A 27,629-nucleotide genomic window follows, 5' to 3' on the forward strand; every position below is an offset into this window, starting at 1 on the left:
AACTTTCTTAGGTTTTCAAGAAAATAAGAACTAAAATAAAAGCTCACACTTTACTTCATCACCTCTAGGCATTGGAACAGAATGATTATCCCTGGCTAGTCAGGGGTTTCCAAAGGACAAAAGGCTGGCTATACTTTTGTCTGAAGCATTCGTCACAAATAGAAATAAGATACAGACCAGAGAAGCCCAGGGATGGTATGAAGACGCTCTTCTCTTTAGTATGCAATCACATTATTAAACAAATCTACAAGAGGACTCACTAGATACAACCAGCTGAAATACTGATTTATTTTTCTTTCCCTTCATCATAATGTCCTACACAAAATTTTTTCTTTTTTCTATCTGGTTTATTTAAATTAGTTTATTTAATTCATTTACTGACAAACACTTTTGACCTGCTGCAGCGTTGCGTTCTTCTCCCCGGTCCCAGGTGGCTCTGGAGCCTGGCTAGGCTCTGCCCCTTCGGCCGGACTGGGGCCACCACTGGTTTGGAGGCTCTAGTGCCGAGCCTCCACGTGGGTTAGCCGCGCTCTGTAACCAGCGCTGAGAGGAGATAAAGGGGCGAAGGAGGCACACCCTGCCTTGCGGTTTGCTGGAGAACTTTTATTCCTGCATGTCGCTGCCGCGGTGGAGAGCGGCATCCGCTCCTAGCACCCGTGTGGACAAGATGGTGACGAGAAAAAGGATGCATGGGGTTTTATAGGGGGCGGGCAGACACGGGTGGAAGCCCCCCTCGCCCAATGGGGACAGGCAACGGGGGGGGTGACGTGGACCACGGCAACCAATGGGAACACGACAGGGGTGTGTACAGGGTTCTGGGACAAATAGGGATACGGGGATGGGGTAGCTGACACAGAACTCTCAGGAATGAACGGGGGGTGGCCACAAGACTGACATGGGGATGCTCCTATGGCAGACAACCTGGAGCGAACCACTGTGAGGGGAAATGGGGGTACATAGAACCAGCTAACTAACATTTATCAGAACTCCTAACTGACTCAGCCCAGGAGCAACAACCTGCAACCTGAACCTCTCCTGAAGACTATTTCTTTGAAATGCATGGCAGATAATTGTCTAGAAGACATAGAGGTCAGAATAGCTGCTCTCTTCTACTTTGTTTCATGCAATTTTTGTGAGAGGGAAAGAAAAAAAAAAAAGAAAAAGAAAAAAAAATAAAAAGAAGAAGAAAAAAAAAAGAAAATGAAAACTATATTGTTGAAATCCTTTAAATTTTACAATACATGAGTATGTTAACTTGAAAAAGAAACAGGAATAACAGGAAGTGATCATTTTCAGCACTTCCAGTACTTTTTAATCAGCGATGGTCTGAACAGTATCTAACTGCTTTCAGAACATTTTGATTTTTAATGGAAGCCAGAAAACTGTAGCTGCAGCAGCTTTTCTATAGCTTCATATGAGAGAACAGAGTTGTTGAAGATAAAGGCTATCCTGAAGAGCCCCTCTAGTCATGAAATACTAAATGAATATTTTGTGACATATTTTCCTTAGTCTCAACTTCGTAGTAACTTAACTATGGAATTTTCAGCTTCCTAATAACTTAACTATAGAATTTTCAGCATAGGAGAAAAAGAAATATCAGGAAACTTTCTGCAATGTATTTGCTTGTATGTCACGTTGTTTCTATGTATATAGGAATGACTTATGGTTTCTTTAGAACTAGATGCTTCTAGTGCCAGGATTTCAGGACTGCTCTGTTAGGAATATTCAGGTTTCGTAACACTCATACCAATCAGGAGAGCAAGTGTTAAAATATATGGTATTTTGTATGGTGTTTACTAAGCTGAAAGTTTGGATTGTTTAGTCTTGTTCAAATGTAGCTTTGAAGCTATGTACACTTGTAAATACTGTCACGTTGTCACAAACATAAATTGATCAGACCGCTGGGAAAACCATGAAATTTCTCATTACTGCTTATGGCAACATCATCTCCTTCTACTGCCATTATTTGTTTTCTTGATGTCTGTGGAAAATACTTCTGTCACATCTGCAGCAACTGTAAGGGTAAACTTTGAGCCACACTCTTTTTCCTGCTTGTATGTCAGGATTAAATTTATGCATTTCTTTGATGTCTTCACAAGAAATTCTTACACTTTGTAGGACTCAGTGCACATAGCAGGAGATATATCAGCTTCCAAAGGTTCCCAATCCTTTGCATTTTGGGGAACTCCTTGAAATATCACTGATTCTAGTTTTCATAGAATTTTGTCTTTTCCTCAGGCTGAGTGCAGAAATGTTCTTCTGTGTTCAGTGGTATTTGGCATTATCTTCTCAGCCATTTTGTCCTGCATCTAAAAGGGGCATCCAGATTCCATTAGGAACTCAGAACAAATTAGTTGCACCACATTCTAAAAACTCTAAGAGACAAGCTGGTTTTGAACTAGATATCTTAGCTAAAGATGTCAGTTTTAATGGCTTGGCAATTTTGAATTATGTTAGTCCAAACTGCTTTCAACTCATTTCATCATCTCTTTTTCCAGCTCATACTTCCAGCTTTTAAATGAGGCTGCTTTGGGAGACACTGTAGAAAATCTTACGAAAGTTAAGGTATATTATCTGCTCTCTACTTGTCCATGTAGCCAATGATTACATCTTGAAAGATAAATCAGGTTGGTCAAGGATGATTTGTTCTTAGAAAATTGCCTTCCTGCGACTCATGTCTGGTAATGGATTCCAAGGTCTGCTCTGTGGTCTTTCCCTGGTCTAAGATGGGCTTACAAGCTTAGAGTCATTGCTTCTTTGCCTCCTTTGAATAGAGGTGTAAGTCTTGCTCAGCCATCAGGAACACCCCAGAGCTGTCATGGTTTTCCACTGATGTAAGTTTCCCTGCAATCATATCAGCAATTTCTTTCAGCACGCTGGGTAGATTTCCTTTAGTCTCACAGGTTAGAATACTTTTAGTTTCTCTAAATAGTCCCTAGCCTGTTGGGTCCTCACATCTGGATGTTCCTCTCTTTTCTAAATCATGTTGAGATTGTGAGGTTAGGGAGTAGGATTTGATTACGAAAAGTGATCAGAGTGATGCAAATTTTGACTAGACTAGAAGTACAAAACAATGGAGAAATAGGCATTAAAAAGGCAGATTGAAAAATCTTGATCTAATTTATCTGTGGGTTAGCTTATCACAGCTATCACTAAATTACTTAAAAAGCAGGCAAATTTAAATAAAACTTTCATTTTTTACTGCTGTTTTGAGAGATACAGTAAGTTTTGCAACTTACTGCATGCACAGCCCATTCGTTCCTGAACTGAGTTCAGGTCGCAAACAGTTTGAAGGTCTAAAGTACATGGGTGGCCAAGGGTATTGCATTCTCCCATTCTTTCCAATGAAAAACAGGCACTTATACAAGAATTGGTACAGTGTTGTTGTTTTGTTTGTTGGTTGGACGGTTTATTTTCATTAAGCCATGTTTCTGCTTACTTTGCTGCCAAGACACAAGAAAGAAAAGTTTTTTTTTAAAGAGATATCTACCCTTCATGTAGCCAGCCTGTAATTTAAATATACATTTTACAAACTAAGGATTAAGATGGGTGGATACAAAATTTTATATTTCTCTTACTCATATAAATCTTTCCACAAAATCTTTTTTATATGAAATACAGCTATTTTGTCATAAATCTACTCCACCAGTCAGCAGACTAACTGCTTTTAAAAACGCACCTCTTCTTTTTGAGTGATGAAATGGGATTTGCAGCCTTTTATAGTTTTTTGCACTATTGTAGTGATCAGGATTTTTAACTGCTTGTGAAAAATTGGTTCTAGAAGAGTTGAGTGTGAACATAAGATTCAGTCAAAAGTGTATTGGCAGAAAATGCTTCATACTTGTAATAGTCCCTCTTAACTAAAATACAGAATAATTCAAACTCTCCTCAGGGAACTGGTATTGGTATGAAAGGCAAAATTATACTTGGACTTTTGTGTGCTGTTTTCCTCTGGAAGGTTTTGAAAGCTTAGAAACTGTGAGCTACATTTTTGTAATATGCCACACAAAGTTTGGGAAAGTTGGAAAAATTCAGGAGGAAACTGTACTAGTAAGTCATGATCCTGGGGAAATTCAGGAAATGCTCAGCACTTCACAGAATTGGACCCTCTTAGTACTCTCAGGATCTGCAGTGCATCTGCACGCCTGAGTGAGATTTTCATGGGAATAGCGTGGGAACACAGACATTGATGAGATACTTCTTTGCTCAGAAACCAAAAATAAAATTCAGAACAAAATAAATAAAGCAACCCTGAAAGAAGAACAATTTTAGAACTTCTGGAAAAGAAAGGAGTTTAAAAGGGCTCTCTTCATAGTAAATGTAGCAATTAGTAAATTTTTGATAGCAATCCTGTGTTTTAAGAGTAGATTTTTATTAACTTTTATGCTTATCCATATGTGCCTACATAGAATTGTGTCTTTAAAAAGGAAATAGACACAACACAGATAGGAAGATCATGAGCCAGGTTACCCCAACTTGAGGCTTCACTTACTAGAGTTCTGTATTGTGCTCTTATCAGTAACAATTTCTTTTTTCCCATGAATTAGAAATGTATAACGTATAGAAAACAAAAATGTTTGGAATTTATGTTAGATAAATGAATGGCAGTATTGAATCATCTCCAACTTTTAAGTACCTCATATAAGAGTTTATAAAATAAGGATTTTTCAGACAAAGCATATCCTTCACAAGCTCTAGTTGGCCATTCTTTAATTACAATATTATTATACATGTTAAATAAAATAAAAATTTCAATATAATTTCTATACATCACAGTGATATATGGAGCTGTGTCTACTCTTACTCTCGCTCTAAGTCTCGCTAAAAATCAAAGTCTTATAAACAGTTGAACTAAAATATGGAACTTCCTACTGGAAAACGTTTTGATATCAGAATGCAAGCTACAGAAATACAAAGCATGCTGGATCATTTAGAAGAGAAAAGCTTAGTAATTGTAAGAAAAAGGTGTATATGTTCAAAAATAAGATGAATTAACTTTTTTTATGTGTTAATCCTGCAATATACTACACTTTTATGCATGAAGCATAGAAAAGTCTATCATGACAATCAGAATATTTGCAGAATTGTTTTTCAGGCACTTGAAAGCCCCCAAACATTTCTTTTACTGTTAAAGCATTATTATTCACATTTTAAAGATGAGAATAATTAGATGTTTATAAGATTTTTAAGCGGCAAAAAAGATTTTCAGACTACTATTGATGTGTTAGGGGCAGACCATGGCTATCACCAGTAGTCTTGCTCTAAGAAAAGGAATAACTACTCTGCCATGTTACCCATGCAGTAAGCTCATCCTAACTTTAACCTGCAGCACATATAGCTGATTATTAAGGTGTTGAATGGAACCCAGAATCTCCTGCAGTCAGTCGCAAAACTCCTCCTTCCTCCCAGGTTTTTTAAATTTGTCAGCAGCATGTGCAAAATATCCCAGATGTATTTCCCTTGGTTTCTGCGTTTTTATGGCAGCAGAGATCCTAGCTTGGCAGACTAAAATGGAATTACTGCAGAGATGGAAGACATGTAATGTATATGTTGTCTGTGCTGGTGTCTTTCCATGTAGGTGTGTACTAGGAGAGGTTGGGTCAGGCATTACTCAGTTAAACAAGGTGTTAAAAGTCCCTGAAGATGTGTAACAGGAGTCGATCATATCACAGACCTGGAGTAGTGATCTTACAGTAGTACTTCCAGCTGAGGAAATCATACGGCACACAAAACATATATTTCTCTGATTTATTAACTGTACCAGAAGAACCAGGTACTGGGGGCTCTGAGCAGAGGAAATTTGATATTCAGTTTTACCAGAGTTTTGATGTTAAAATAGATACGGCTATAACTGGATTTTTTTTTCTCAAAGAAAGGAAAGATTAGGTTTTTAGCATAAAACACATAAAACAGCTGTGCTGATGAATCTTTTGTTTTCCAAAGAGGATTTTCAAGGGCTTGGGGTATTTTTTAGAGCTTTCATTTTTATGTATGGATTTTAAAAACTACTTTGCATCCTTTCCACAGGCCTTTTTTGGAGTCATTTGGAGCGCCCATTTCTTTTTCTGAAAAAAAAAGTTCTCATGTTTACTTGTTACATGATTTTGTTTCCTTTTTTCTGTCTTTGGGTTGTTTTCATACTAGCAATATATTTTCTTTTTTTTTCTTTTTTTGAACTTGACTATATTGAAAGAAACAGAAATTCTTGAATGAGCTAAAATGTCAATTCTCTACTTTTCATCCAAAAAAATGTGGTTTTGATTTACTGACTCTCCTCCAAAACTTTGACAAATATTTAAAGGTTAACAGACTAGGTATGCAAAGAGCAAAAGAACTCATTTTGTTTCATCTCTTTTTCTCTTGAATGACCTAGAAATAGGTCTTAGTAAGGTCACAGTATTGGTGTTTGGTTATTTTTTAAGCTCATGGTTGTTAATGTGCATGTTGAAGCATGAACAAGCTGAGATTCCAAGAATATGGACAAATAAGCAAATGAAGTCCAAGTAGCATATTTTAATTTTTATTCCCTCCTATTTACCTCCACCTCCTGCCCAAGCTAAAACCATTGTCATCTTGTGTGCTTCTAGTGCTTGTCATTTTTCTTCTCACTGTAAAATAAAGTAGGGCATTTTATGTTAATCTATGTTTCTCTACCTTTTAGTAAACCAAAAATAAATATGATAATTATCACATTTATCAGGTTTGGTGATAACTTAATGAAACACATTCGTTTTACACTTACTCTGTTATGCTCAGCTCTGCTACCTTGCAAAGTTAGATGTACTTTTTTCCCTCAGTTAAACACCCCCTTAATGCTCCCAAACCCATCACTGTTTCTGTCAGGCATGCTCCTCCTCTTCTGTCTCTATCATCCCACGATTAGCGTCACATTTTTGTGACTCTTCAGCTTTCTGAGCAAAGAACTGTGAGGCTCTGCAAAAAGTAAAGGTTTCAACATCATAGAAGAAATATAACTTTTGTAGTAATTTATTCTTTTATGCCTGAAATAAAGCTCAAGATCAAGAGCCTCCTGAAGGATCTACTTTAGATCCTTTCCCAGCTGGTCTAACAAAAGTAATATCACAGTGACTGAATACCCATGAGACTGTAAGCATCAAGATTCATTCCAAAACATACATACCATGTTTTAAAAACTAGCTTCTTGGGATTTGCTTTTTTTATTTATTTAGTTAGAGAACTCCAAACAGTTGTAATAGCCTCCTGTAGTTAAAAATGGGAAGAGGCTCTGCAGCTGGGATTATCTGCAGAGATTCAAGAGCACAAACTCACACAGGATCAGTGTTAGTAAATCTCAATAGTTGCTGCTCTCTCAGTAGGTGTCAGCTGCTGCAATGCTCTACAACTGATTTTCTTTTGCAGAACATAAAGCTGAGCACAGTGAGGTCTCTTTGACCAGCATAAATACCAATCCTTCATACATAATGTTCCAGAAACTATTGCAGAGTTATGGCTGCTAACCTCAGTGATATCTGAATCCAGGAGAAAAACATTAGTGGAATACAAAAATGTAGATAGCAATCAACCACTGAATTTGGGCTGAGTGTCAGAAAGATTATTAGAATCAGATTGCTCACTTATGTAGCTGATGATTTTTACAGCTAAGCTTTTTTCAATTAGCTCATGAAGATGCAGCATTGGTGTTATAGATTCTGGCACTTGCAAGCCACTAGGTGACCTTCCTCATTTTCATATCTGCATCCTTCAAAATTAGTAAGAGTGACTTGCTTTTCTCAGCATGAAGTGTAAAGGACTCTTTGGTTTTCTTTGAGGAGGCTAAGGAAAGACGGGAATTGTACAAATTTTTTTGGTTTAAATTCCATTTTATTCTGCAAGTAGGTGCTCACAGTTGATTTGTAACTTGGATTCATCATGTAACAAATTTTAGCTTCTATCATCACATGATACTATGAAATTTTTATTTACATGAAACATGTTCTAAGGTTGCAAGTATTATATATAAAGGGATGAGTGAAAACTGAAATCACGTAGGATTCCTGTCAGCCACATAGAAGCATTCCTCAGAATCCAGGGCTTTAAGACAAAATCACATTTGTAGACATTACATGGTGTTGAAGCTAATGTGAAACATGAGACACTAAATATATTTTACTGTTGTCTTATATAGCTGCATGCCTTCTGGTTCAGTTTTGCCAGTGTGGCAGGGTTTATTGATATGTTTGTTATTGTAAAAGGTTTTATAAGATAAATATTCGCCAAAAAGTTACTTGTGAACTTGGGAAAAAGCTCTCTGTGTAAATGAATCTTAATAGAACAGCTGGTGATTGATGAAAAGCATGAGCACTCTTGGGGCTGCTCCAGTTCGAGACATAGTGTGTCACATCTCAACTTTGGTGTTAACATTCAAGTTATGGGTTTTTTTAGGGAAGAGATACATATGTTTGGGGGAATGGAAGGAAGCACAGATTTTTGTTATTACCAAAAGTTATATAAATGTTCCTTAACATTGAATTAAAATTTAATTGACTTCATTTTCAGGTATTGTATGTCCAACCCAGAAAGTAAAGGGCAGTTTAAGTGGAAATCAAATTTCTTTTTTCATGAACTCCTGTGAAGTTAAACCTTTGCTTATATTTCGAGTCCTTATATATAAAGAAGTTGAGGTCTAGTAATTGCTAATTTGAAAAAAAAAATGTTTCTCGCAAAACGTGTGACAGTAACTCTTGGGGTATTCAGGAATCCCCAGATGCTGCTGTGAAATCTCTAGTATCCCTATAAAGAAAGAAATTAATTCTTTATTATAGCCAAACTCTACTTAATGGTCTGGACAAGCTGCAGATAGGCTTTTGTCTTATCTGTCATATGAACCAGCTTCATGTGGTCCTGGCAGATTTCAGAGCATTGGGAGCTTACCCTGATCTCTGGGAAGTCTATGATAACACCAGACAGAGCACAAGGCAGTTACTCTGCATCTTTGTTCTGTGCTTCCATTCCAACAAGTCATACTCTGCCAGCTGAATGACAGAGGAAATTATCAGACCACCCCAAATGAAGGCTCTTGGCAATTGCCTCATGGAAGGAGAACTGCCAACCATCCAGCACTAACTAGAAGAGATCTCTGTGCATGACCTGAGTGGCATAAAGAGGCTCAAGCAAACAGAAATATCTAGTCAGAAAACAAAATAAGTGTAGAGAGGCATGCAACAGACTGGAGGACAACACATGCAGGCAAGCATACAGCTTTGCACTTTCACTGGAATTAAATTCATAGTGTTGTCATAACTTTAGCCAGACACATCTGAATGTGACATTAATTTCTTTTTAAAAATGAGATCGTTGATGCAGCTTTATTGCTGGGTGGACTTTAATTGCCTTCCGCTCTATTCTTCAGTAAAATTAAAGACCACAAAGAAAGAACTTGCTAAATTCCTCTTCTAAAGCTATTCTATCCTGAAAGTTGATGGTTTTATTTCTTCTTTCCTCATCCAGATGGAAAAAAAAAAAAAAACACCTTAGTTTCAAAAGCCACCAGCTTAATAAAATGTTTTGTAAATAAGTCTGAATGATAAACTAATCATTACTGGGGTTTTTTTTTCTATATTATTGCTAATATTTCTGTTCAATGAAAATACTAAAATATTGTGACACAATAAATTAATTAGAATTGTTGAAAGGGTTTTCTACGTGCTTACTCTCTTAATCTGATTCATTAGCATGAAAGGCTTTGGTTTCAAAAGATCAGAATTTACCAGTAGAGATACTTATTCAGTATTTTGGTGTAATGGGGACATATTACTGAGGAAAATTCTGCTTATGGACTGCAGTATTTCCCAATTCCAAACCATCTGAATGATCATGGATTTTTTTCTTTTGTAAAACAGCCCAGTTAATTTTTAGTTACTACTTATCCAAATTAAGAAAATTGGCACATACTTTCTAAATAAAATAAAATTAAAAGTCTATTTAAGGATTCCAGATTATACAGAAGATAGTCCTGTTTAATGATAAACTGAATAGTGCTTAAAATTTGTTTTCTATTTGAGCATTTTTTGCCTGTTTTCAGGTACAAACTACTTCTTGTTTACTGAAATAGAGTTCTCTATTTCACTTGGTTCACTATCTTTCCTTGGTAATTGTACATTATGTTGATATCACTTCCTTTCTTTCATGTTAGAAGCTCAGTACAACATCCATATTTAAAGGATTTTAGATTTTTGTTTTGATCAGTTGAGTAGAAAGAGGAAAACAGACATATATTTCAATCTACATGGTTGTTTCTGGTCTTAAAATTAAAGATCCTTTCTAAAACATAAATATAACATTTTCTATGTTTGCAGGTTTTGGAGGTTGATCTCTTTTCTGCTTCTATTGCAGTATAAAGCTTCTAGTTCTATACATTAGGAAATCAATTTGGTCTTGAAGCAAATTATTTCAGTGAAAGCCACAGTTTTTACTGTCTCTATTTTTCCTAACAGAAGCATCCTCTAAGGTGAGAATTTAGACCATGCTTTTTAATTGCAGGAATAAGAAGTGAATAGCATAAAAGTGATTCTAAAAATAGGGTAAAGTATTTATAATGTCTTGAGGTCAGCAATTGTGTGCCACCTTTGAAGGCTGGATTTTCCCTTTCTAGTCAAATACCCATATGTTAAGCTTTGCCCTGGAGTTCTCCCTTCACCCTGGATAGTAAAAGATATTATCTCCTCATGCAAAATTATCAAGAAATGCTTACAAATCAAGACCTGTTGAATCACTAGCAAGGAAATTCCTCAGCATTTCTATTCAAATACCTGAAAAAAGCTGAATAGCTGACAGATCTTTACAATGGAAGGACTTTGTAGAATATCCATTGTCGATTGGATGGCAGTAAATAATGTGATTTGCATAATGCCAAATGCACTTTATCTCCTGTAATTATTAAAAAAAAAAAAAAAAAGTGGATTTCTTAACTTTTTAATAGAGATGCTGTGTCTTTTTTTTTAATATTGAAATATAGAGACATTCCAATGTGTTTATGAGATATTCCAACAATAAATAGAGATAATGTATAGTTATTTCAGAAATAGTGTGATACATGCTCCTCTGCAACAACTTGCCAGTTTATACAAATATTTGCCATCTAGTGCAGCCCTTTGCAAACCAGTCATTCATGATAGAGCTGTTTATGTTATGTGAGTGCAAGGAACCAAAACAAAAGCTAGTTTTATTTTATTCGTAGTGGCTTTCTCTGCAGGTTTGGAGTCAGTATACAAATAATCTAGCTTTGCCTACACTTAAGGGAGAACCAAGCCGTGTTCAGGTTAGACTGGGTGTGCCTCAGCTTTTTACAATGGCAGTCTTGCAGCCCAGCATACCCTCACCATTGTCCCCAAACATGATCTGTCTTCTTTGCAGGTGATGCTTCTTGCTTTCACCACCAAGACACTGCACGCATTTATTGACTACACCTCTTCTATTCTGGAAAACTATGGCTCTAATTTTTTATCCAAGGTCAGAGATGAAATATGTGAATGCTGACAGTGTAATGGAAGGAATATAATTTGGAGTGTGGGGATGGATTCTTACTTGCCTGATTTCATAGCAAAGAACTGCTCATGGCAAAAATGAATTATTTCTCTATGAAATTGTGGGTCTTTTCATATTTAATACCCTTTCCTGCTAAAATATTCTTCAAAGCTCAGAAAAAAAAATTACTTTGGTCAAACAAAACTTTTAATTTGTGAAATTTTTTTATTTTATGTCTTGATTTACAAGAATTTTCACCATTTTTTTCTTGCTGGAAGAAAAGGATCTTCTCCATAAAACTCACAGGAAGTGGCTAATTAACCCGGTATTACTAGGTAATAATATCTATGTGTTCAGGGTAGCAGCAATTTTAAAGAAAAATAACCAATATGTGTTCAAAATGTCCAGCACAGCTTCCGCAGGGGCATATTCTGCCTGACCAATCTAGTTGATTTCTAGAATCTACTGATTCCACATCAGTGGACAAGGAGAGGGCCACAGATGTAACTTCTGTAAAGCCTTTGACTTGTGTGTCCCCCAGCATCCTTCTCTCTACATTTCAGATAGGTGGATTTGATGGTTGTACTGTTTGGTGGATGAGGAATTTGTTGGATGGTTGCATCCAGAGGGTAGTGGTCAATGTCCCTATGGACATTAGTGATAAGTGGTGTCCCTCAGGGGTTCATACTGGGACTAGCATGGTTTAATGTCTTCATCAACAGCACAGACAGTAGAATTGGGTGCACCCTCAGCAAGGTTGCAGATGACACCAAGCCAAATGGTGTTGTTGACACACCTGAGGGATGGGATCCCATCCAGAGGGCCAGCTTGATGACTGGGTCCCTAGGAAACTCATGAGGTTCAAAAGGCCAAGTACAACGTCCTGCACTTGGGCAAGCCCCACTAGGAATGCAGGCTGGGGAATGGACAGATCAAGAGCAGCCCTGCCAAGAAGGACTTCGGGGTGCTGGTGGAGGAGATGCTGGACATGACCAAGCCATGTGCACTCAGCCCATAAAGCCAAACTTGTCCTCGGCTGCATCCAAAGCAGCGTGGGCAGCAGGGTGAAGAAGGGCATTCTTCCCCTCTGCTCTGGTGAGACCCCACCTGGAGCACTGTGTCCAGCCCTGTGGTCCCCAACACAGGAAGCACATGGACATGATGGAGCCCAGCCTAGGGCCACAATGATGGTGAGAGGGCTGGGGTACCTTTTCTGTAAGGAAAGGTTGAAGAAAGACTGGGATTGGTCAGGCTTATAAGAAAGATGAGGGCACAATTTTTGGCAGGGCAATGGTATTGAAAAGAGGGATGATTTAAGTTAGATATGAGGAAGACTTTTTTTAGAACGAGGATGGTGAACTACTGGAGCAGGCTGCCCAGAGAGGTGGTAGATGCCCCATCTCTGGAAACATTCAAGGTCAGGTTGGATTGTGCTCTGAGCAACCTGATCTAGTTCAAGATGTCCCAGCTCATTGCAAAGGGGCAATCTCTAAATGTCCCTGCTAGCCCAAACTATTCTATAATTCTATAGCATTTTATATACACTTTACAGTCACATTTGCACACACAATATATTTTTAGTGACGCAGTTGCAATACAGCAAGGATGCACACAGAAATTTCACATAACATTTCAAGTAAGATTTTCATAATTTAAAAATCACATCCTCTAATTTGGAAGACAAAGCTGAATATATTTCAGCAGTGGTCTAGTTTTTTCCTTTATTTCTCTCCCTTTTTGTTTCCTTTTCTTTCTTGGTGCTGCTAAGAGCACAATCTATTAGAAACATAGAAAGGAGCCTGACTTTGGCAGACGTTTGTTGAAATCTTTGAAGGGTATGTGTCTGCTTTTTTTCTAAAATACACATGATCTGATCATACAGAAATTGTTAGTCCAGTTCTTCAGTTCTGTGAGGAAAGTGAGAAATAATGTGAAGTTACAGTGAACCCATCTGGTCAAGCAGGAAAATCCGGTTTAATTGCTCTATTGCCAGAAATGTTAAATCACTTCCTGGGAATGTAATTCATTTGGAACATATGGAACTCATTGGAAGGTCTCCAGTGAATTCAAAACTGTACTGAAGATGAGAGCGTTTCTCATAAGTAACAAGCATGTTTTCCCACTGGGCAGCATGTAAGCAGCATGTGTAGCTGTATTGACAAAAAACTAAACAATAGGAGGACTGTCTGAGATCTTGTTCAACAAGATTTACTCATGGTTTACTTTATTTTAGATTTTCAAGAAATGCTATGTCCATTTAGGCTTCTTTCCTTCAGTTTTTGAGCAGCAAAAGAATGTTCTGATGAAACTTTTAGCTAACTTTACATCTTAATTCAGAAGCACTGCACTCTAGAAAACAGATACTTGAAAGCAATCTACCTCATTCTACCTTTCGATTTTCTGGAACTTAAAGTGCTTCTTCATCCTACTAAACAGAAGTAGAAATTTTGTGACTTCCACATCTGCCCTGAGGCTTGACGATTTTATGTATTTCCTGCAATTAAACCCTAGCAACCTTTAAGACTGCCATTTAACAAATTCACTAAAATGTATATTTCATTGTACATCAGCATGTATTAATGATCATCAATTATAAATACTGTATATTTCCAGGAAATAAATTGATGTGACCAATGGCATTATTACCAATATCTAAATCTGATAAGCCAATATGAACAAAAAGCTACATGTTGATGTGAATGATTATGACAGCATTTTAGGAACAGTTCATTCAGGCTAAAGGCACTGCCAGTGGCTCGCAGTGCAATTATAAACATAACCAAAGTCCATTCAAGTCTATCACAAAGCCACCAGAAAATTATCTTCTCTATTTGTCATTATCATATCCCCATGGAGTCCTGTAATTGCTTCCCCAGAGCTGTTCCTCTTGGCTTTGCATTTAGACCTTCCCCATCAAATCGTTATCTCTTTTCCATGACACAGCTTATGATTTCAGTGCAGACACTCTTGGTTGCCACACCTTCAGCCACCTCAGTGTTCTTTAAGCTTTTCTTAGAGGAAGCCATCATACATTTTCTAGCTAACAAAACTCAACATTAAAGTGTGATGTTAACATGTTCCCATCTTTCCTTCTTTTGTCTTGACCCTCCCATTTGATTCACACTAATGTTCTCTCTTTTTTGTGCCATTAAGGGGTTTTATTTCCTGTTTCTTAGCTTATTTCTTACCTTCTCCTCTTTACAAAGTTCTGTCTTTACAAATTTCCTTCTTGGACTAAAGTGAATAGTGAATCTGAGCTTTTCTTTCTTATTTTCCTACTTATCTTAGCCAGTGAAACCACTTAAGTGTGGGAAAGATGAGAAAAAAACACATACTAATTTTCAAAATTATATAAACTTTTTATAAAAATTGATATATTATACCCTTTTTCTTTCTTTGAAATGAAGACCTTGATTCACTCACCGTGATTTATCTTTGGCATGTTAATTTTCCTCAGTCTATGTTTCCTCAGACTTTGTTGCATTACTCGTCCTTCTTCTGAACAAATATATGTTTGTAATAATGCAAGGAAAATGCCTTTCCAGCAAGAGGCTATTTTTGGTTTGAATAATATTAGTCTGGTTGTGTAATATCTTTGGATGTCAAAATCAACCAATGCACATTTAGCCAGACAGAGTACAGGTGAAACAGAAAGAATCACAAAAGGCATATATTAATGTTAATCATCTAAGACATAGAATTTCTAATAGAAATTTTGTTGAAATTTGATCCAGAAAGTTCTATAAGCACTATTGTATATAACAGAACAAATCAAATGAAATTAAAATTTCAAAGTCTGTTTTGAGAAATTCTATAGCAAGTCTGAAGCTGGTTGGTTTATTTCTGTCCATCTCTCCCCTTGTCCTTTTTCTTTGAATCTGCAGCAGGAAAATCTGCTGAATAAAGACTAAGCTAACATAAGGGAAAAGGAGGCAAAATTGATACCTTAACTCATGAGGCAGTTCTGCATACACTGCATACCCAATTCGATTTCTCATCCAGCCTTTCTTACCTGTATCCTACCTCCACATTTTAAAATTCTTTCTATATGTTTGACATATAAATTTCACTTTACTGTTCATTCAATCTATAACCTAATTTTTTAGGGAAAATGCACTCAGAAAGTTCTTAAATATTAGTCTGAAAGAAAAGCATAATATGAAAGCAAATTTGCATCCATTTCAAAAAAAGAAGTCTCATACTATTTTCCAAGTCCAGAAACAATAATAGCTGATATGAAAACAATTCTATTACTTGTCTCTGAAAATTTACACAAAAAGTAAAAAACTAGTATATTATAGAACAGCATATATTTGAGCCTACAGAAGAAAGACTTGGCATTTCTAGCTAATCTTCAGCCACATGGATTTTGTCTTCCTCCCTCAAAATTATTAAGTAATTTCCCAGTGGAATTTTGTGATCATGTGTTCTTTGGATGATTATTTCAAAATGTAATCATAGGAATATCTTATTAACTCCATCTCCTCCCTTCTCTCCTAGTTCTTTCTAGTGGTAATTACTTTCACGATAGTTTATAAGACTCTCCAATGGGAACTGTATGTTTCTCTCCAGAGTGCTTAACACGGTGAGACTGCAGTTTTTTCCAGATCTTCTAGACACTCACAAAATTTACCTCAAGATTTCATAAAGTTTCCCTAATATTACGGGCATCCCCTAAATACTCCCTAATATTTTTTAATAGTGGTATTATTTTTTCTTTCAGGCTATGCCAGTTATTTCAGAGAAGGAGAAGGCTGGTGAGTAAATATTTACTCATTTTCTCATTTCCTTGTTGTATTTGTTTTTGGAAAACCCTGTTACTTAACTAAGTGATAAAAGACAGGCTTCAACTGTGGGCTTTCAAACGTATAGGATTACAGATCTGACCAACATCTACGTAAAGGCTATCTGTTGTTTCCTGAATAGGGTAATTAATAAGGATGTTTGAAACTGTCCTACAAAGTTGAATTGCAGCTGCTCCATACACGTCAGTATTCCTGTAGTTGCTAACTTGTTATTTGGTGTTAACATGTCGTATGATTTATTAGAAGTCTCAATCAACAAACATGGATGCAAATGGTTTTCTCAAGTCAGTTGAATTTGACTTTTGACTGTCTATCTTTATATATGGTAAGAAATTTCAGTTATCTGGAGTATTTCACTGGAGATAGTAACATTTGTTTTGGCTAAGTACTTCCAGAATATTGAAAATTTGTTTTTCTGTTCTTTTCTGTTACATGTGTCCTCTGAACATTATATGTGCTTTGGTGTTGGTATGTGAATTCTATTACTGATTGTCTGCTAGACACTGTCAAATTCTTGTGATAAACACTAGGGAACTCAGCACTATCTCTCTTGAGAATCGCTGTTGGTTGTCTTTTAATTGATAATTTGATACTGTTCTTTGAATATAGCTTGAAAAATACCTCAAAATATCTAAATTCCACCTGGCATTCAGATTTATGTCTGATTTTTATTGGTGATGTTTTCTTGCATTAGCCTGGTTCAGATTGTTTCTTTTCTTTTCTTTTGCTTATTAAGGGAGAGGAATAGGTTAAAAAATTGTTTCAGAGAAAGTCCACAGTAACAGTCAGTACTTTAAAAACTTTGGAGCTATCTACTCAGGAGGTTGCTACTTTAGCTGTTGAAGTTGAGAAGTAATTCCTAAACTCTGACCCATATTTAATAAGATTTTTCTTTATAGATTTCTTAGGCAGCATTATTTGGTGTTTCTTTTCCTGAGGTTGTAAATTATGTCAAAACATGCAAACTCATTATAACTGGTCGTACCATTTGTAGCTAATTTCAAATAAAACTCAAAGATCTATGCTTACTTTTTTGGTGTCAAAACTACCTATCATGTCAGTGTTGGTTATGATACAAAATGAATGTATTTTTGACATACACTTTATAACCTGTACATATGCATATGAGCCTCTCTTTTCCTTCTTTCTGGTCAGACTCCTGTGCTATGTTTTTCTGTGGACAGTATTATATTTAATATTACAAATATTAAGTGGAACTTCATGACACATGATGTCAGTTTGCTAACATTTCCATGCACATGAGCACAAGCTAAACTGACAATAACATGTGGTTGCCTTTTAATCAGTTTTGGCTTTCATTTAACTCTACAGCTCAGGAGTTCTTGAGGTTATGATGAGTTATTTTGCAATATTAAGAATGCATGAGGGAGATGATTATTAAGATCAGGGCTAATCTCGTGGTTCTAGGGGCAGGAAGTGTTATTTTAGTTAAGTGCAACTGGATCTTCATTCAGATAGTCAGATCCCATGCTTCACAAGGTAACTTGCCAGTGCTTGATCATTGCTGCTCTCACTTCACCAGAATGACATTGCCTATAGTCATGAATGAAAAAGACATACCTAAGCCTTCAAAAAGCCTTCAAAATAATGTAACATATTTTCTTGTCTGCTGTAAGAGAACAAAAGAAATACTAATTTTGATATTTATTTGGAAATACCAACAATCTAAAGTTTTCTTGTTTATATTATCACAAGCAAACTAAAATGTATCACAAAATCTTACAGAACAAAAAGAAGTTGTTTATTTTATTGCTGGAAAAGCTAATAATTTCATAGGTAAAGCAACTGAATGACATTGTATTACAATTGGATAGAAATGCACTCAAAATTTCTAGTGAAACATCTTTTCTCATTTTGAGAATTTGAACTACTATTCTCTTGTAAGTTCCTCTTTTCCACTTACACTATTCCATCTGGGACTGGAACAAGAAATACAAGAAAGTAGAAAGGTTATTATTACAATGTTCCTGGTTTAGAAATTTTATATATACAGAAATAAAGCCCTGTTTTAACAAGACTTTCTATTCTGTAGACTCCAGATACCTTGATATTTTCAAATGTTTTCCTATAGGCAACAAAACATTTAGATCTTTAAATGGACTAAGCTGCCTAAGCAGCTTAGAAGTTCACACATTACTGATTATGTTTACAACATTTTTTAATCCTTGAAATTAAATATTTTTTCAATTTTATGTATTTTCCAACAAGCAGTAAATTTTGACATCAAACGCAAACTCCATAAGATGGAGTACTTATCAAAAAAAGCCAACACTCCCATACCATTTTTAGATTTGGAGCAAAGCCAAACATCTGAAAACGTTGGTTTTGTCAATTAATAGCTCAAGAGTTGCATAACATTTTTTTTAAATAGTGGAAAGCGACGTAAAACATGCAATTGCAAAGTGCCTTTGGGAAAAATCTATAAATGATCAGTATACTGAGCAGAACATTGGTCATGCCTAAACACATACACGATTGCTTCCACTTGTGTGAATTAGGGCATTGCAAATGATGTACTGTGGCATCAGCTACTTCTGAGTAATGAATTTTTAAGAAGTCTCAATATTTTTGACATTTCTGGCAATGTTGAAAAAATAAATCTTTCAAAATAATATTTTGAGGTAGACATTAAGATCAAGCAGTATGCACAGTCAGAGAAAATGGTGGCTCAAGCCAAGAGATGACTCAGGACTAGTAATGTTGGCACCTACATTAAGAATGCAAGCCAGAAACCAGATTCAAAACACTGTTTTTTTCAGATTCATCTGTTTTTCTTTTGAGAAAATTACATATTTGCATGCCTTTACTTACCTTGCTGACTGTTGTGATTTATATTCTCCAATTCTGTCCAAAAACTGTGAAGAAATTTGACGGATGGAGAATTTAGCACACCTGTCAATAATGGAGGTGTCCGTGTCAGGGTTTGTAGTGTTGACTCCATTTATAGTCTAAAAATAATCAGCATCTGAACCTTTGGTTCACATGGATGTATATCAGCATCTGTTTTACTGAGGTAATTCACATAGGAGACTTCATGAATGGTATTGGTTAACTCTCCACTAACTGTAGACTCGACACAGCTCCTGACATAGATACCAATATTCAGTTCAATGAATCCACTGTGAGCTTCCTAATTCAGGGCTAACTTCTGTTTCTGGAACAGTGTTCCCAAAACAAAGGTGAAATGACTTAAAGCCAATGTTAGAATTATTGCCTAAGTCTCTTTGTGTACCTGCTTCATGCTTTCCCAATTTATCCTCAAATATTTGTAGGGAATAGTGAACTCTGTGGCTTACAAAGATTGCTACAACAGAGCCAGTGGGAGAGGCAGAGCAAATATCCACATCTGGTCACAGACTAGCACAGCTTATTTCTCTTGAGGTGATGGAACTATGTGCTATCAATAAACAGGGCAGAAGGTTTAGTCTAGCCCTAAACAAATTTTAAGTAAATATTAACACCATAGGTCCATAATGTTCAGCATTATAATAAATAAGTGAGAATAGCAGTTGAACATGCTTTTGAGTTTTCATGACTTTATCAAAATATTCCCTTGTGCCTTAAAAGTATACTGTGAGAAAAGTGCACAGCCTTTTTGGGTAAATCTCAGTATTCTCTCTAACTTTTAGGTTAGAGAGATCTACTTCAGCACAAATAAAAGTGTCAGTCCACGATATGTAGGACAGCAGATTTGATAGCCCATTTCTCATCTGTGTTTTGATAATCAGCAGGCCAACAGGAGGATAAAACATGAAGCATAGTAAAAAAAATCAGTGGATCTCTTGCTTGCATACAGTTCTTGAAAGCTCCCCAGTGTCAGTATTAAAATATGGGCCTAGCAGTGAACAACTCTTTTTTTTTGTTTTTGTTTTTTTTTTTTTTGTTTGTTTGTTTGTTTGTTTGTTTGTTTTTCCTGCATCTAGTCTAGATTTCTGGCAAAGACTTTATATAATGAAGTACAGTTCTATTCTCCTTTGGTGTTAATTTTTCTGTTAATTTTGATTCAGAAGGAAGACAAATACAGAGATGATTAAAGAGGCCTTAATGGCAGGGTTTTTCCTCTCACAGGCTCTAATTGTCAGTGTCAGACAGCAGAGGACACTTGGTGCTCAGCCCCATGGTGAGCTGAGCTGCAGAACAGGAGGTGATGGAGTGATGACAAGGTGGGTCGGCTGTCTGTAAGAACTCACAGCAGGAGGACCTGGAAAATCCAGTACAACAGGTTCACTATCATGTAACAAGGCACATAAAAGACCAAATGCTTGGCTCATTAGGTAGAGGTCTTTTCATTCCATTTAATTTAACTGCAGCTCTAGTCAAAAGGGAAAAACAATCTTCACTAGATTTTACAAACATATTCTAGATCCAGAGAAAGCAATTTTTTCTATGAGCAGTATTCACTAGATGCTTTGTTTTCATAAAGTCATTAAGGGCTCATGCATATATAAACTGTTTTGAACCTAGAGCAAACATTACAAAATTCAATTTGGCTAGAAGATATCAATTTCCACATAAACTGGAGAGAAATACAAGGTAATTGGCACAGTTACTAGTTTTCTGGCTGCCTTACAATAACTTTAGCCAGTATTGTGGAATAAGCTAGGCAAAATGAATTATTAATTGCTCCATTTAGCAAGTGTTTTATCTGGTTTTAGTAGAACAATCTTACTAGAGTTTTTGTGAGACCTTAATATGAAGTACTAGCTTCCAGTTAGGTAATCCCTTTTTTTGTCAATATTGCAACAGTTATAAAATTTGGTGTGTGTTTTCTAAATAACAATGTCAGGTGAGCACTTACTTCAATCTGTCATACTGAAAAAGAGTTATAGAAGCTCTGCAAGAAAATGCATGGATGGCTACCAAACACTAAAAATTTTGATAGATATATTTTTATTCCATTGCTATTCATTTTATTACTAGACAAAATGATTATGCCAATAGATACTGAAAGCTGACCTCTCATGCTAAGATTCCTAATCATTTTTGGTTGTTTAGTTTTCTTTATTTTTTTCTAAATGCAGTAAAGTAGCTGATGTCAGGATTTTTGGTATTTGATTTTTAGTGGCTTATTAACCACACACTAGTGTAGTTGTTCTTCTGAATAAATTACTTCACTTTTAAAAGTCATACTATATTCACTGGCATGCAAACATAAACATACAAACTTTAAAATCCACATAGCACTGTGTGAAGCCAAAGGCGCTGTTGAAGTTTTCTTTATGTTTTGGGGGAAACAGGAGGTCCTAGGACTGCAGCTTTCGTATAAAGGTCCCCTTTAAACCATGCTAAATGCACTAGAAGCAGGATGATGCCTAAAAGTCCTCATGGTTGCCTCTAGTACATTACTTTTGCTAATCTTAAAGAGTGAAGGTTAGGGCCAGGTAGTGTGAATGTGCTCTGAGGGGAGCCAGTGATAACAAGGCTGTGCACCATTGCAGAAGGACACAAAAGTTCAGGTACCAGCCTGGACAGGAAAACAGGTGTTTTATGGAAGGAAACTATCTCCATTAAAAAATTTTATAATGATTAAGTACCTCTGCAGTATCTGGGAAGTAGCAGAACCTGTTGTGCATAAAATTCCTTAGTCAGCTTCTATTTTCTTTCCCCACATACTTTGTGGAGAAAGTATGGGCTCTTAGTATGGACCTGCTTTTACATTTTTTGGAAGAGCTTCTTAAATCAAAATATGCTGTTGTTATCTTCAAAGGAGTTTAATTTTTTTCATATCTTTCATCAAATCTCATTTATTTACATCTTTAAATGCTTAGACAAAGAAGCTTAACTGAATTATTTCAGGCTAGTAACAAGGCTAGGCCATTATTTTTACATTGTATTATACATACATATACTTTATCATACACTTTAGGGTATTTTTAGTCATACTATCTTTCTAGGCCCCTCAATGATTTTGTTAATTGTGGAAACAACTCTAAATATTTATTTGAAAAATATTCAATTGTCCTTTTTCATTTTAGAGGAGACAAGCTGTGCCCAGGTGCCTTATATTTCTGTGGTGAGCAATCAAATCTTGATTTCTCTGCCGGTTTAATGTCTTTTCTTAAGTAATAAAATTACCTTATTCAAGTCAAGATAGTTCCCTGATAGGAATAAAATTTTATATAATACCAGCTGAGTGATTACTGCTCCCAGCCATCATGCTAAACCTTTCAATCCAGTGTGTTTCTAAGGCAACATGTACTTCCCTATTTAATGCAAGTTGCTTTTATCACAGAAATTATGTGATTATAAAAAAACCCAAGCATTAGCATTGAATTATTTTAAAGATATTTGATATTAATATTTCATCACAGATTGATGTATTGTAAGAACATATAACAGACTTCACCACCTGTTAGTGAAATATAGTTAAACAAAGAATAACTCTCAAGGAGTTATTCAAATAGAGCCTCTTTAGAGGCTCTTACTCCAACTTTCTGTTTAAGCAGGCCAGCCCTGAGTTCAGACTAGATTGTTCAAGTCTTCGTCCAGTCCAGTTTTGAACACTTCCAAGAACAGAGCCTGAGCAACCTCTGTAGGCTGTGTGCTCCACTGCTCCACAGAGGAGCCTTTCCTGATGTCCAGTCTGGTCCTTTCAGCTTATGCCTCTTGTCTCCTCTGTTGTCATCCTCACATGCACAATATGATGAGCCCAGCTCCCTCTGCTTGTTGCCCTACTGTGAAGTCCTGGGGAGCTGCTGGTAGGACCCCAAAAGCCATCTCTGCAGGCTGAACAAGTCCTGCAGCCTCAGCTCACAGGCCAAGTGACCCAGACCCTGACCTGCTTGGCTGTCCCCTGCACGTCCCTTTTATCAGTGTCTTTCTTGTGTTGGGAGGATCCTGAGGCTGGACTCACTGTCGCAGGTGTGGTCTCACAAGCACTGCACAGAGAGGGATAACCCCTCCCCTCCATCTACAGGCCATGTTTTTATTGATCCATCCCAGGCTGCTGCCAGCTCATTTTACTGCCAGAGCACACTGCTGGCTCATGCACATCTCACTGTCTGCCAGCACCCCAGGGCCTTTTCCACAGAGCTGCTCTCCAGCCAGTTTTTATCATTTATTTATCCACCCTTACAGACTGTAAAATCCCAACTTACAAACAAAAATACTGTGGAAATTGTGATCTTTGTTGTCAAAACAGAAAATAGAGCAGGAAACCCACGAATTTGTTACTTTCAGCCAAATTCAATTTTGTATTACATTATAAGTAATAATAATATGCTCAGATTTTAGAACACCACCAAATAGACTGTAAACTGGTACTCAGTATATTCTGGTTAGTGTCATATAATTAATTTTAATCAAGTGGATTCTCAGTATAAAGTTAGGTATCAGTTACACAGTGACTTGGTAGCATTTATTTTACCCAGGCCACATTGTAGCCTCTTTTTGAACTGCACATCAGAAACATTCTAAAAGAGGTAGTCCTTGACCAAAAATAGCTTTTAAATCAAACATGATCAAGTTGTTCTTTCTTCCCTTTTTTGGCTATAACAAGTGTAACAGAGAATGGTGGTAACCAATTAATCAAGTTATTTCTAGGCTAATTTTCTTCAGACTGAGTTCATGGCAAAGACATGTGTTGATTCAATTGAAATATAAACTAGTTCACTTGGTCCTAATTGATACTGACATGCAGTCATGAGGTTGTGGTTTCCAAAGTAATGATGTTACTGTTGATTTGGAAATCAGGTGATGGCCTTTCTTTTTCAGTGTCCAGACATAGAGGCGGCTTTTGAAAAGCTGAGGTGCCTACAGTCAAATTTTAAAATTAACTTTTGACTAAGTTTTAATAGTTATTTATGTACCTGAAGATGAAAAACAAGCTCTCTGTGACACCTGCTAATTTTGCACCAATTCCCTGTCAAGGTTACTTCTGAGCAGTAAAGTCTGCATGTGACACAAAATTATGATGATACCTAGTCATTTCTGAAAAGCATAAGATGCTCTTCTTTGCTTCTGTGGGCTCCTAGACAACATTCAAAACATCTGTAATACATTATGCTCCTGTGTCCATATTTGAAAATAGGACTTGAACTGCTGAATTGTTTCAGAGTTGTTGAAGATGAACCAAAACAAAAGTTGAAAAATTTTAAACCATGTTTAATATGAAGAGCTTAGAGTACTTAAAATTAAGTGTTACAAGATAACCTATTTTTGTGTCTGATAAAACAGAAGGGTAAAAAATGGTTTCAGTTCCAAACCACTGGAACTCGTTTTTTGTTCCTTATACACTTGAGGTACTTACATGCTCACTTTACTAGAATAAGAAGTTGCTATTCAAAAATTCTTAGGGAAAAGAAAGAGGTCTTCGATTTCTGATGAGAAGACATGATTACTTATCTGTGATTCTGTGTCATGATTATTTACATTTCTCTAAGGACATGCTGAAAACTCAGGTTTTCAGAGAGACACCCAAAAGCACACAAAAGTGTCTTCTTGATGCAGAACCATCCTTGGCAGGACAATGATAGGTCTGGCTGTAACTCCAGAGTCCCAGGTGGCTCAGACTGGGGTTTCTTTATTCCTTGATGGAAATATCAACCTGTGCTCTGAATGTCTTCCCTTATAGCAAGTCATGTTTGAGAGAATTGTGGCTTCTGCACATAGTGTGTTCTATGTGTTCTATAGCTAGCCTGAGCAGCTAGACATTTTATCTATAAACTGAAAGATAGCAACTACACTGACAAAAAGTGTTTTCATCATCCTGAAGATTTTAAATAGCTTGTGATATCTAGTCATCAAGTTTAACCATTTTCTCAAATCTTCTCTCCAAATACTGTTGTAAAATTAGAGTGCTTTCTCACATATCAAGAAATGCTGATTCTCCAACATGTAGTATATGCTCATGGTCTTTAAAATGCACCAGTGTACAATTCTTATATGTAAAGTCAGTCACTTGCCTCATGCTTTATTACCTCTGTCAATCTACCTCTGTATTAATTTTGACTGTTAGTGAATTTCCCCTTTGTGACATTTTAGGAAAGAATAAGATAACTACTTGAAATGGTTGCTTAATTTATAAGTATTACAAATCAAGAGGTAACTGAAAAAAAAAAAAGTTTATTGATAGACAAAACTGCCAAATGGTCTCTAAACTATAAATCTGCAAGGAGTTATTCATGATCATTCAGACCAGGAGTTATTCAAGATGATCATTCTAGTCACATGAGTATGGACTAAGCTTGGTAGTAGAGATTTGCTAAATCTCAGTCTAAATGATTTCTCTGGAAGTTTCTCCATGTGAATATTCTCTTTAATTTATTTCGTAGGTCATTAATTTAAATCCCAGTCTATTCTGGATTGAGTTGCACCTGCTGCTGTACATTGGCCTAAAAGAAGAGGAAATATTTGGTAACCAATTTCAGAGTGCTAGCCAGGTATATCATATCTCAGTAGCTGCCTATGAGCAGAATTGAAAGGCAAAGAGGAAAGTAACCATGGATTTTAATACATATCAAAATACAGGCTTGAAATTAGAGAAGAGTAGTCAAAATATCTGTTAAAAGGCAAGGAAAAGAATTCAATAAACCATAACATCCTCTAGGCAGGTGTCTAATTTACAGTGTTATCCTGGGATGTGTTTTCTTATTGCAAGGAAGAAAAAGAAAGACTGATACTTTAGTCAAGAATTTATCTATCAATTGGTTAACATAGAATACTGTTTACAGAGCAATCCATCAATACACCAGAAATATTTTTCTCATATAGTTATCATGGGAGGCTCTCAAAATAGGGATGAAACTACAGAACTCTCAGAGAATGCCAAGGCTTTGTTTTGGTGGCATAGCTCACCAAGTTTGTGAGTGGGACAACTGTTTTTGTGTCAGCACAAGTGTGCCTTCAGCAAGTGTCTGCTCCACATTTGTAACCCATATACCTGGTCTGGTATAACTTTATCATCTGTATCAGGTTAACCATTTTTACCAGGAATAAATTCATCATTGTCAGTGAATTTTTGACTGGAAAATGAAAAATATAATTTTCCTAAAATTTCTTCCCCCTTTTAGAAGATGTCAGACTAGTGCTTTTTATACAGAATGCCCTTAGGACTTAAGTCTGGCTCTGTGTTTTAAACCATGGATCCAGCCTAGCACTTGTAGGAAAATGTCTTTTAGCAGCCATTCAATGAGCTGTTGCAGGATCAGATAATAACAGTGGATGATGCAGAAGAAACTGTTCCTGGCAAGCTAGAGGAGGATTTTCTTCTCCTAGCTTGGAAGTGGTACTGGCTTTTTCAATCACAGATCTTTTTTTTTTTTTTTTTTTTTTGTGTCCCAGTACCATACTGTACATGTTTTATCACTCTGTGTTGACAAACATTTGACTTTTATATGCAATTGCTTGTCTCTTCCTGTAAAAGAATGAGAAGACATCAGAGGTGGCAGATTCAAAACAAACAGGGGGAGGCAATCTAGAACTGAGCTGTGGAGCTCCTCACCACAGTAGACTGCAGATGCTAAAGTTATACACAGCTTTAGAAAAAACTTAAGCAAACTAGTAACAGAGAAATTAATTAGTATAACCCTTTCTTCAATAAAATTAATAAAAGTTCTTACATGGCTTCTGCAGGACTCACACAAATAATAATTCTCTATATACCAAATCAAAACTTGCCTAGAATGCCAAATTAATAATGCAATGCATTCTGTAAATATTGAGTTTGATTTTAGTGGGTCAAAACTGGTATTTGTAGTAAAAATATACTGAATATTCAGTCTTAACATGTACACTGAATATACTTTTATTGCATGGGTCTTTCTTTTCTTTTGTAGGAGGCATGGTTTTAGACAAACTAAGACAAATAAGAAACAGACGTCTTTTCATAAAGCAAATCTAGATAAAAATCTTCAGCAAAGTAAATTGCATTTATTTATATTAAAAGACTGGGAGATAAGAAATGAGCCATGATTTTTTTTTTCTTAAAATAATCATTATAGCTTAAGTAAGTTAAGCTAACTCTACTGATCCATAGAAAAAATTCCACATCTGGAAAATCTTTGCTTCATCTATTTCATGCTTTTTGGTGCTTTGTTCACCAGTTCCCATGACTCTAACTTAAACCTCTCCTTAGGAGCATTCCAATTCCAATGGAAGAGCATTCCAATTCACCTGAAGATATAGTGATAATTTCATTTCCTGATATATTATTTAAGCTTCCTTACCTGTTTCCCTAAACAAAGCAAAATAAATCCTCAAAAAAAAAAAAAAAAAAAAAAGTGACAATGTATCTTTGAAGCATGCTGCAGTATGGACAATTATTTTAATAAGATGAAATGAGATCAAAAATTGTAATTGTCAAAGATAACAGAGAAGTAC

At 36.2% G+C, this 27,629-nt stretch overlaps 1 protein-coding gene across 2 annotated transcripts in view; it reads left to right on the forward strand.

Moving 5' to 3' along the window:
* Positions 1-27,629, forward strand: part of DLC1 (DLC1 Rho GTPase activating protein) — a 219,168-nt gene that overhangs the window by 75,329 nt on the left and 116,210 nt on the right. For both annotated transcript variants that reach the window (XM_053975618.1, XM_053975619.1), the window contains one exon: positions 16,208-16,241. In XM_053975618.1, the coding sequence (XP_053831593.1) occupies positions 16,208-16,241 (34 nt within the window). The remainder of the gene's footprint in view (positions 1-16,207; positions 16,242-27,629) is intronic.

This window comes from Vidua macroura, chromosome 4 (genome assembly GCF_024509145.1).
Source record: "Vidua macroura isolate BioBank_ID:100142 chromosome 4, ASM2450914v1, whole genome shotgun sequence".
Classification (NCBI taxonomy): Eukaryota; Metazoa; Chordata; class Aves; order Passeriformes; family Viduidae; genus Vidua; species Vidua macroura.